General features: G+C 36.4%; 1 protein-coding gene across 1 annotated transcript in view; it reads left to right on the top strand.

Moving 5' to 3' along the window:
- RXFP1 (relaxin family peptide receptor 1) overlaps positions 1 to 12,422 on the top strand; it is a gene marked incomplete at both ends in the record, with an annotated part of 45,047 nt that overhangs the window by 17,057 nt on the left and 15,568 nt on the right. Inside the window, 2 exons of the mRNA XM_084203852.1 lie at positions 11,336 to 11,440; positions 12,234 to 12,339. Coding sequence (XP_084059978.1) covers positions 11,336 to 11,440; positions 12,234 to 12,339 — 211 coding nt within the window. The remainder of the gene's footprint in view (positions 1 to 11,335; positions 11,441 to 12,233; positions 12,340 to 12,422) is intronic.

Below are 12,422 nucleotides of genomic sequence, written 5' to 3'. Positions count from 1 at the left end.
TGTGAACCAGGAAGGGCTTTGCACGGGCACTCCTCTGTTCATGCTCCCTCTTTGTGAGCATGGCCCTGGCACAGCTCTTTATGCTGAGCAGCATCTCCCACGCAGTGTTTGGACCCAGCTCAGAGGTGGCTCAGACCTGGGATACTCTGGAAAGGGGCCCCTGTGTTCTGTGAGGAGAGAGATTCACCATTTAGTTGTGACCACAGAGAGAGAAAATCAGCCCTAGCACATTTTATTTACTGTTGTTGCCACCTTACTTGCAGCCTGGATATTTCAGGGGTGCTGTCCAGAGCTGCTGATCCATGGCAGATGGGGGAAGTAGGCTTCCTACTTCTTCCTAGTTTTTCTGTAGCCATGGAGGACTGCCAGGTGCACCATGCCCTGCCCCATAATCTGCCTCCAGCCCCCAGAGCCAAGCAGCTGAGCTGTTTGTCTGTCTCAGACAGACACATCTGGGATCCAGGCCATCAGATCTGGGAGGGAGGACTCCAAAGAATTAAAATATTAAGTGAAAATTCCATGCTACCTATACTGACAGAAATTTTGTGAAAGAAATTTCAAACAAAATATGATAAAGGTACTTTTCACCTGCACTCTCAGTAAAGTCAATGGGGTTTTGAAAGTAGTTGCTCTCATTGCATGTGAAGCTGATTTGTCTATGAGAAGTATCTTATTATTATACCTATGCAATTTCAGGGTCTTACTCCATATGAAAGTGATTTTAAATTCTAATCCCATATAATGAACCTGCACCATTTTGTGGTTTTATACCATTTGTTGGTGCTATAAACCTGCTTTCTGTTGTAAATAATCAAAATCCTGAACGAAAATGGCTTGCTCTGTTTTTTCTGTAGTCATCTTGTCTTACAGCAGCAGGAATTGCCAATGATGAAGCCCTCTCATGTGTAAGAAGTCCAAGGACTATAAACAGTTGCTTTATCCATATTTCATTTCTGTATAATACCACAAAGTCCATCATACAAAGACTTGCTGAAAGATGCAGCTTAGTATGATAATAATTAGGATATACACAGTTTTGTAATGGGAGCTACAAGGAAAATAAATTTAAGATCATTGAGACCATTAATCAAAGAGCTCTTTGCATCTCATCTTGTTACTAACACAGAACTGAGGTATTCTTGGATTATGAATAACCAATTTCAAAAATTCAATTAGAAGTAACATGGGTTGTCAGTGAGCAGGGAAGTGATTTAATACTGAACCCTGAAGCAATGAATAAAAAAGTCCTTAGCAATGCCTTAGTGTTCTTCTATAGAAATTAACATACAAAACAATTCAGCTGTGATACTGAATCCTCTTCTGTGTATTGTAATTCAAGAATGGGCTAGCCTTGATTTTTGAAAACCTAAATTACAAAAATGAAGAGTCATTTTATGGATCTACAGGGAAAAACTATGCTGCTCATGTTTTTCTCATATCTTGACCCCCTCTTCTCACTTAGAAATGCATTAGTGTAATATGCAGCAGGAATGCTTTCTCAAAAATTGGTATTGGAGTTGTACTTTGTTGTATAGTTAAAGAGTCACTTCCTTGTCTGAGTGTATGGAATGTTCTGAGGAGATTTTCTGCAATGACTCCACACATAGGAAGTGGGGAGATCTTTGTGGGGTAACTGATTTTGATTATTCATCTTGCTTAAAATACAAAAGAGGCCTCAATGTTCCTGAGACAGAGAAACCAGATGTCTTTTCTTTTTCCCCTGCCATTCCTAGGGTCACTTCAGGATGCCTGCCTCATGCCAGCAGTTATATCTGGCTCCTTCTCCCCATTTTTTTAAAATTTACAATTAGTTTTCAGTTAAAGTCATTGCTCTTGGTTGCAGAAAAGAAATTAAAAATGAAATTATGCCAGTGTAGTAATTGTTTCATTCAGTGCCATGGAAATTTTAATCTTATGTATGAGGTATTCTAATTAAATAGCTGAGCTTTTCAATTCCAGAGCACTTTTGCATCAATGTGAGGAACTTTGAGGTGACCAGTCTACAGGATTCAACCCAACAAGTGTGGGAGGGGAAAAAGACCCTCAAAGCAGTTCAAAAATACCCCCCTCTTTTTTCTTTTTTAGTGCATCTATTTCAAACAAAGCTAGACAAACCAACTGTTTCACTAACAGTAATGGTAAAACACTATCTTAAGTGTATAGTAAAACCAGCTATATAGCATGGAAACACAAAGCAAAATATGCCATTAGATGTTTCACTCCAACTATCTTGTAGTGGGTCCTTTCTTCTTTTAGTGAACAAATTTGTCTCATTCCCCCTTTTATTTCTATAAGGAAATTATAGTTGTAATCTTTGTAAGATTATATTTATTAGAAATTTTTGTCATCAGAAATTGTTGCTGAGGTCTCTGAGATTATTTGCAGTATTAATCTTGTTTCAGGCACTGTGTGCCTGGTAACAGCAAAACATGATTATGAATATTTCAAATTAAACCAAATCCACACTGAGACATGTGTTTTCAAATGTGCTGTGATCACTGCTCATTATCCAGTTTAGGCACACAAAGATTGGCTTTGGGGTGCCCTCTTCAATTCTGCTTCCTCTTTCACTTCCACCCTCCTTTCCACTTCCAAATAATAAACATAAAACTAAGGTCCCAAATTAGGATCATAGAGTTGGGAACAGACTCAGAATGCTGTGTTAGTGCTTAACCTCAGGGTGTGGATATCCTAGCTCTTCTTCAGCATTTCTTCCACTTCTGGAAAGGAATGAATTATAACTGATATTTCACACTAGAGTGAAACCACTCATCTTTGAAAATTCATGCCTTTGCCACCTAGCCTGCTTTCCAAAATCAATAAAATACTGTGTGCTATACCCTAATGGGGAAGAGCTTGAGGCAATGTAGTAAACTGCAATAAGAGGAGGCAGCTGGCAATTTATCATGTCTGCATTGATGGGAGGCTCTGCTTGAACTATGGCTGGATAATCTCAAATGTGCATTGAAAATGTAATCTCACCTTTTGAACTCGAAAACATAGTGCACCAAGAGGAAGCAAGCACCTCTGCAAATCTGTCATGAAAATAATATTTTTAAATAAAAATAATTTAAAGTTTTGTTGTTTGTCATAAAGCTTATGGTTTTGAGGAATTTCCTCTTTTAGGCTCGAGAGTGCAGTAAATTTTACTCTGCTGTTCTGCTCCATGCTCATCCTTGCTGAAGGACCAAGCTCTTAATTAGGCTGAGGGCATTGTGAGGCAATTTAGCTTCGATCATGTTTCATTTGGAGTTTTTTTTGCATCTATTTGCAAAATTCAAAATGTGTAGGGAAATAAGAGATAGCAATTTCAGCCTCCTTCTGTGCCCAAGCTTGTCTAAAGATGAAGTTGGCAAAGCAGAGCAGATATTGTTTAGACCTAGTATCTTTGATTTCAAACATAATGGCTTCAGCTTGATTTTCCAGGGAACAGCTTTTCCCATTTATTTACAGCTGTAAGGTTTGAATCTGTAGCTACTTGGCATTTATAGATGGGGGTTAGAACTTCTGTTTACTGCATTCCTTTTTAAACCTGAGCAAGGATAAATAGGCATAATCACAAATTCTGCTCACATAATGCCGTGAAAGTGTTGACACTTCCTAAATTGTTCCTAAAATAAGTAACAAATATTTCTCCCATTGATGACACTACTGCTGCAATATGACTGCTAATGCAGTCTAAACAACCTCTAGGCAAACTCTTTGATGTCCAGTGGCATACTAAATGTGTCAGGTTTGTATTCCCAAGTGCAAATTCATGGAAAGAGTTTTGAGATCTCTACCTTCACAGTGATGTTTAATGATAAAACAAAACCAAAACTTACAATAGATAAAAGTAACAATTGATTGATGCAAAGCAAAAATAACAGAACAATATTTATGATGTAGATTTGCACTGAGCCTACATGTGTTTTCTCATTACAAGACATGTTTTTCTTTTGATGAACAATCTTGACATGCAAAATATTGGAAAAAAATATGAAAAGTTAATCATAACATAAATGTACTCCATGCATTTGGAAGAAGACAGCTAACACTGCCAATAATTATCCATGGTTATTTCTGCTTTCAAAATATCTAGAATATCTTTAGACACAGACAAAAAAGTTCTTTCATATGCTTCTAATTAAATATTTAAATTTTAAATCTTACACTTTTTTTTAATTTTATTTTAATTTCTCTGGCATGCCTTCTACTTAGAGGGCTGAATGAACAAGTTTTTTTCCTAGATAAGAATCAGCTTTCCCTTACTAAAATTGTCCTACTATTGGTTGCAGTGATAAAAGAGCAAAGTTCTCAATTGAACAACTTTTGTGTAATTATCTCTGCTGGATACAACACTGGGTCAGTTGCCATTTTGTAGTCATAACATACTAATTAAAAGTTAGTATGCAAAAATTCTAAATGCAGGTAGATTTTGAACCAGTGAAAGACTGAGTAGAAGTTTTTCCTGCCTGATTTTCTAACAAATTTGTTGCAATCTTTTTTCTCATATTCCATATATTCTGCTTGGTGATGAGCACAATTTGATCATCAGAACTGTAAATTAGCTCTGCTGTTAATATGATGGCAGTTTTTGGGGAGAAGCCTCCCAGTAAATTGCAGTGAAGGTTACTTCCAGTTTTTTGTTTCAAAACCATCCATCAACTGTCAAATTTAGTTTGGGGAAAATATAGAAACAAAATCAGACTTCAGAAGGTACTGGGATTTCCTCTGGACTTTACATCCTATCTGGCCAATATGAAAACATATTTTATATGTCTGGAAGACTGAGATTAATCCCTCTTGCTCTGACACTACACTCTGTGTCATCATCCTGTAGCTACAGGTTCTGAAAATCCCTTGTATATAAAGGTTGACTCATTCCTTTACAAATAATCCTGCTTTGAGATTTAAAAGCTTTTTCCTAAGTTCCATTAGGGTTTGATAGCACACAGACACGCAGTTTAAATCTATACAGTTACTGGATTTATTATGTTCAGTTCTAATTTAAAATGCAAACAGTGTGATTGATGTGATATCTTCAGTCACCACACCTGGCTTATGAAGCAAAGCCAAGCCCAGTGAGAACTGGCCTGGACTGACTCCGCTAAAATCAACAGAGAGACTCCCACTGTCTTCAGTGAGCAAAGAATCATAACTTTCCTAAGTTAGCAAACTAATAAAATGCTCATATGCTTTGAAAACCCAGTGCTTGTTACTCATGTACCAGCTTTCCTCAATAGATCTGGAAAAGATTGGAAGCACTGCACTAGCAGTGGGGGAATTTTTCCTATAGGTGGAGAAATCTAGGTTGTGCAACCTGTCACAGAAATATCAGGTACAACATACAGTCTCTTCCCATGCAGTCTGTGAAATATAGATTTCATAAATGCCTCAATCCTTTTTATCTCAGACTTAATTGGTTGAGGAAGTACAGTTTATTCTTTGTTTAAAATTAGTGTTACTGTCATATCACACTACTGAATCGCTCTAATGCTCCATCTCAGAACTGGTTGTGAATATAGGCTCTTTGTTTATTACTAATAAATCTCTAGAGGAAATCTTCATGCACAAGTAACACAGGTATAAGTCCAACTTAGAATAAAAAGTATTTTAACATAAGAATTGTAAAAAATGCAAGCACCAGAATTCCCATCAATTTCAAATCACACCTATTGGCCTCGCCCCTCTGCAAACCAGACTGTTTTGCCATGAATGGGGCATTATAAAACAGTAATTATTGTTACACATTTGGCTACTCTTTACATACAAGCAATAATAAAAGAGAGAATGGAAGAAAAAATGTGCTAGTGTTTAATTCTATCTTGTTTTTGTAAGCAGTATCTTTAATTATGTAGAGCAGTTAATGGAACAAAGCCTGAGCTATTTTGAGAGCATAAGTTTCCTCAGTGTTTAAAAATTTGGCTTCTGGACAATTTTGCTGATAGTTCTGTAAAACTGTTTTTTTGGCAGCTAGGCAATGGTTGCAGTGTGTCTGCATTTGTTTTTTAATCACAGTGTCATAGCCACGTTTTTCCAGTCTAGTGAAGCAAAAACAGGCATGCAGATTTAATTTGTTTCTGACTCCAGAGGAGTTTTTTTGCTGGCTAAATGTATTTACTATTGTGTTGCTCTCAGCCCCGAGAGTTCCCCGAACAAAGGACTGAGTTCCACTCCCCAGCTGTAAATTCACTTTTAGACCTTCATCACACACAGAGGTTTCCTGAAGAACTGGGGCAGGGAGTGGCTGTTTGAAGTCTTGCACCTATTTGCCTCTAAAAACACAGACCTCATCTGTTGCTGTGTGCCACACAGTCACCAGGTGACTGGCTTGCCTGAAGAAATAAGTTACTACAGAGCAGCTCTTTTTTTAAAAGGGACCAATAAAAATTCAACAGGATAAACGTACTAACAACCTGTACAATGTAATGCTGATTTGTATGTGTTTCTTTGAAGATCTATAACTGTACACAGAATTATTGCAGTTCTGTGGGTTCATTAAATCATCTTCTAGATTTCCATTGCAGAAATCTAAATTTCTATGGGGTATTTCAAAACATCTATAAAAATATATATGCTTTAATATTACAGGATTGATCATAAGGAATGAGAAATTTCATTTTTGTCTCAGCAGAAGACCTTTTATATTTCAAATTAATATTTTATATTTCAAATTAATACTAGTCATTTATATTTCAAATTAATACTAGTCATGAATAATGTTATAGTTGGCCTTGTGTTTTCCTGGCTTGGCATTTTTCCAATCATATTTAAAATACAGGATTTGAATGTATGAGGTGCTACACAGTTTTGAGCCTAGATGGCAAATTCTGTTTGTGAAGCATAAAGTAAATATCTGACAGTCAATAGTATACTCAAACTGTATCAAAATACCTGGGAAAACATAGAATTTTCAAGCTTCACATGGAAATGTTTTTAATACAGCCAAATTTTATTGTCATTGCCATCTACCCACAGTATATGGCACCAAAAGAATAAGGTTTACTCTGATGTGCAAGTATCAGCACCTGGAATAGCTTTGCTGAGGATTTTAAATCAATTTTGCTGCAGTGGTTTTTAAATATTGTTGGTAATTAGGAGGAACTTGCATTTCATTAGACTTATGTCTCTCCTGGTCTCCACTCTCCACTGTAGTAGCTTATTGTCAAAGGAACTTTCAAGCAACTAAAGTTTCTATAGATGTATTCATGCTGTTAGATTATTTTAATTTTAAAATTTTAATGTACTTTAAGAAAATCAGAATATAAATTCAGAAAAATTTATATAGATTAAAAGTGTTGTTATAAAATTAGAAAACTCTATGTACATGTTTCACAGGAATAAAGATTAAACATTGAGAAGATGTTTATCTTCTGGAAATTTTAACCAGCCTGTTTTCTTAAAAGTTGCACTAGCTTAATTAAGTTGCCCTAAAATCATAAAAAACTGAAGAAATGAAGATTGTATATGCAATCTTCATTTCTTCAGTTCATCCAGAGAACTGTAAACCTTATGCAAATTTTTTTTTTCCTGTCTGGTTTACTATTATTGTATTGCCACATATGAGCAGACAAGCCTCATGTGATTTCAATTAATCATCAGGTGGGGGACACAGTATATGTGCAGTGACATGCAGATTGCTCTGGGGTAATTTACCTTTGAATTGACTGATAAGGTGTCCAGCTCTAAGTTCTTAATTTTTTCTGCTTGGATACTTAAACTGAGACAGTGAAATTCCATCCCAACTTTGCCCTCCCTCCAGGCACCACAGCCCTTGGTTTTGTAAAACCTCTGTGTGGTTTTGGTCTTGCTGTAAGCTATGAGGCTGTATCAGGATGCCTCAGCACTGTGGGAAAGGGCAATCATATTCCTTAATTTGGAAATATTTTTAAAGGAAATGCTTCTTGTCTGAAGGACGTGGGTCTTCCTTGTACCAAAAGATACTTTTGCGAAAAGTCTGAAGTAATTCTTTACTGCAAAAAGAAAGTTTATTTGAACAACTGACAAAAAGAAATATGTCCAAAGGTTATGACCATCAACAGCAAAGGCAAAATCAAAGGGTGACACAGAGTCTCTTTAGAGTGTTTATGCATTTAGCTGATAGCATTTCTCTGTATAATACCCATGAAGACGTGGCTGAGAGAAGGGGAAAGTCATATAGATAGCATCCTCATCATGAGCTCCATACTAAGTAAGAGATATGTCTTTAATTGAGGGAAGATGATGCTTTCTTGGATCTGTCACTGAAATGATTACTCAAGTCTTTAGTTTGTCAGGATTAACATGCTCTTTCTCATTCCCATCAGAAGTGGTAATTGGAAACTTTCAGTAAGAAAGAGCATATTAATCTCTAGTCAGATAAGTCCAGTTTGCTGCCACTTATTTCACTTATCCCATGTAGAGGAAGACTTGAAGATGCCTTGTTTTCTCAGATCTCTTTTTTTAACAGAACCACAGCCAAAATAATCCATTTGAGAACTGGCTTAGGGTAAAAGTAATTTCTCATCTGAGCTGTACTCCCTCAAATGATAGATCTGGGATTTCAAGACCAGTACTATTACCAGTCATTTCTTCAAGTGTTTGGAGAACCTCACCTCAAAAGAGGTAAAAACAGGCCACAAACCTTCATCTAAAGTCTGTACAACCAAAAAGTGATTTATAGTTCTGCCACTGAGTGTTCCATCGAATGGTCATACTAAACACAGTTATTTGCACAATAAATTCTTTCAGGATTTGACAAAACAGCTTGGATAAAATAGAGACTGTCCCATGTTTGGGCACAAAGTCTGGCCCAAAGCATATATTTCTGGAGGTCAAGAGATGTTTAGTAACTTGTTTTATTGTATTCAGATATATCTTTTTATTTCTAGTAGAAAGCATGCCATAAGAAAAGCCCATTATTCAAAATGAACTCACGAGAAAGACCAAACAGCTGGAATGATTCCAGTACAAAATAATCCATCTTCTCTGTGAATTTTTCCCCTTCTTTTTTATGGCCACCCAAAAGCCCACAGCTGCCTCTAGACTTCCTCAAAAATGCTGAGGAACCTCCCCTTTGAAGCAAACTGTTCCGTCATCCCTGTTAGTGTGGGAGGCACTTCGCATCCTTTTTCTCTGCAGATGTGAAACACATTGATGGTCACCTCTTGTACATGCTTTGTCACATGACAAGACATTTTAAAAGTACAAAAATGTGGAATAAAATCTCATATATCCACTTTCTATGAACATAATAATGAATTAGAAAACCCAAGAGTATTTTCCTACTATATTCCTGACTGCAAAGCATTCATTTGGTATAATTTATACTTCAACAATAATCTCATTTTTACACCATTTTTCCAAGCTTCTATTTAAAAATCTTACTTTCTCTCTCTATGTTGAATTCCCACATATTGCTGAGTCCAGTCATACAAATGAAAGTCAATGGATGTGCTCCAGTAAAATATTCAGGAATAGTGGTAGAGAAAACCTCATTATGGTCCCATCTACAGGGCAGTAGGTTTTAATTCACTTGCCACTTGACAAAGGGTCTATTCTCATCACTTCATCAATTACAAATTCCATGCTGCAGGCAGTCCTAAAACTGATCTTCTTTTGAGCATTTAATCAGGCAGGAGCAGGTTGGCCAATACCTTTCACTTTGTCCAAAATGCATTAGGCTGCTTCTGAATATTAGCTTAATGATCTAGAATGGCAAAACTGCTAATGGATCAGAGCATGCAAGGGGCTCTTGAGGAAGTTAGTTAAATGTTCTTATTTGTCTTATCGGGTCTGTCTTTTCTCTCACTGGAGCAATTCCTGAAGACAAGCACTTATGTTTGCTTTGAATCTTTCATCTTTATAATTTATGCATAACAAACAAATAACTAGATGGTTAGTTTGCCTGAAGTTACTTAATATTTCATATTATCATTAATCAGTGCATAGCACATCTTTTCAGCTTAGACAGCAAAGAGGCAAGCATCTCTCAAAACCAGTTTCATCTGTAGGCAGGTGTCAGGAGATGCTTTCAAGGTTGTGTCCCTGCCTGTCTGAGGAAAAAGCAACTGAGTTGTAATGTGGCATGAAAATTGAGAAGCCACTTCAGAATGGGAAAATTTGCAAAGAAGTAAATCTTTTTTATTTCTCCCTGCCTATTTGGAAGCCTACATATATTATCATAGTGCTTAGTTAAATATAAAGATTTATGGAGAAAGGTTCATGATGAATTGTATTTAAGTATAACTAAACTATTAACCTGTGAAATTGCAGGGGTAAAGACTATTGCCAGTACATCATAAAGGTGAATCTAAGACTCTAACTACTAACAAAGCAGAGCCATCCTGAGAGTTCTCATAGAAATGTTGTTTTGCAGCAGATATCCTTAAAGTGGGCTGCTTTCAATTGCCATGGATGCTTTGGCTCACCAGGTAGTGAGTGCCATCCCAGGGAGCATTTCTGCTACTGCTGCATGTTCATTTAAGGAGATGCTTTAAAAGCTGAAGAGAAGACAGACTCAAATTAAGAAAACCAAAGTCCAATTACATCTTTTAAAGGCAAATTCCCTTTCCAGCCTGTTTGGAAAGTAGCTACCTGATCAGTCAATTTGCAGGTCTCAGACGTACAATAGATTTCCAAGAAACAAGTAACTAACAGATCTGTAGTTATTTCTAGCAGCACTATATCTTGAAATGTCCATTCTTTGGAAGGAACTAAAAGGTTTGCTCTTAAATTTTGCTCTTACAGCCATAAACTACTCAGTTCCAGTACATCGATGCACAGTGACCAAAGGGGTAATATGGAATCATGCTTTTTTTATGATGCATATTAAGCTTAACATGAACATTCTGACTTGAATATGTTACACCAAGTCCCTTCTTCTGCTGAAAAGCAGTGTTCCTTTGGCCTTCATCTAGATTTTCAGGAAAGAAATTATAGACTGTAATAGTGCAAGAAACCCTTCTGTACAAACTATTCATAGTAATAATTTCAACTTTCCTGGACAAAGTGGCAAACCTGCACGTTTAAGGAAGTATGAAAATATGGTTTCCTCTCATTTTTAGGCTCCTACATAAATAAAAAATTTCAGGAGTCACAACTATACTTTTCCAGTGTGACTGTCACAGCAAATGCTGTTATTGAAGGTATAATAAGCTGTTACTTCTATGCAGCTCATATTGTTTGTAGATATGTAAGATTAGGCATTTCTCACAACTAATGGTGTGAGAAATGCTCTGGAATAAAGACCTGTATTAATTAGACAAAAATTAATGCAACTAAATTAAATGAAGACATTTCTACCTTCCATTTTAATTTAATATCTTCTATTTGTGGTCTGTTTATGTTGTGTGTTTTTTGGTTTTTTTATTAGAGGACAACAATGGATGGTCTCTGCAATTTGATAAACATTATACAAAGGACAAATACAATAAACTGAAATCTCTGTATGCATTTCAGACAAAGACACCTGAGTGCTGTAAGTAAATTGCTGATATTATTTTATTAATGATGATTCCTAGAAAGAAATACAGAGCAAATATATTCTTAGCAGAAAATTCAGTGCTGTTTCATTTATAGTAAAACAGCATAACATCTCAAATGAATGAATGCTAATTGAAGCTAATTTCAGTTCCATTAAAGATGATTCATTTTCTGCAAGAAAAGTATCAAACATATTTTAATTAGCATATGCCAATTAGGAGGACAATATAAATGTTTATCTAAAGATGCTGATACTGCTGGAGAGACCATGGAACTGACATATATTACAGAGTGAAATGAAGGCTCCCAGTTCACTTCTTTATACATCAAATGAAATTTGCAAACCCCCTCCACTTACCCAGGTCTTTGCACAGACTTTTTGATTCTGCTGCCTACTATGATGAGCCAAGACTTCCTGACCCATTTTGACCTATTTTCACCCATAGAAATTGTGCTCCTTCTAGTAATAAGATTGCTGAATAATCTAAAGATGCTATGCAAAAATCGCATCCCAGATTCCTGTATATCATGCCTAAGGTTCAAGAGCTTTTACAAGCTCTTTCATAGAGGTAATATAATTTCTTGTGTCCTTTTATATTTATTGTTAGATTCCTCCAAGGTCTAAATCAATTTTGTGTTTGTAAAAACATGTGCCTTAATTGTGTTTAAAAGAGCCTGCTATGTTTGTCTTTGTGCTTGTTGTTCTATTATACCACATTTCTTTTCTCCACATGCCATCACATCTCACATGCCACCTTTTTTCTGACCACGTTCTTGCTCTCCTGCAGTGGCTGGTGATGTGCCAGCAGAGTGTACCTGCCAAGGCCTGGAGGTTTTCTGTGATGCTGCCAAACTACGTGCTGTCCCATCAGTCTCTTCAAACATAACCATCATGTAAGTAGGGAAGTCACCTGGTCCCTTGCTCTGTTCAGGTTTGACTGTCAATCCTACAACTTTTTCACAACTACAGCCTTATA

Source organism: Fringilla coelebs, assembly GCF_963513975.1.
Source record: "Fringilla coelebs genome assembly, chromosome: 4".
NCBI lineage: Eukaryota > Metazoa > Chordata > Aves > Passeriformes > Fringillidae > Fringilla > Fringilla coelebs.
The sequence above is the reverse complement of the archived record's forward strand: the minus strand, read 5'-3'. Positions and strand labels throughout refer to the sequence as shown.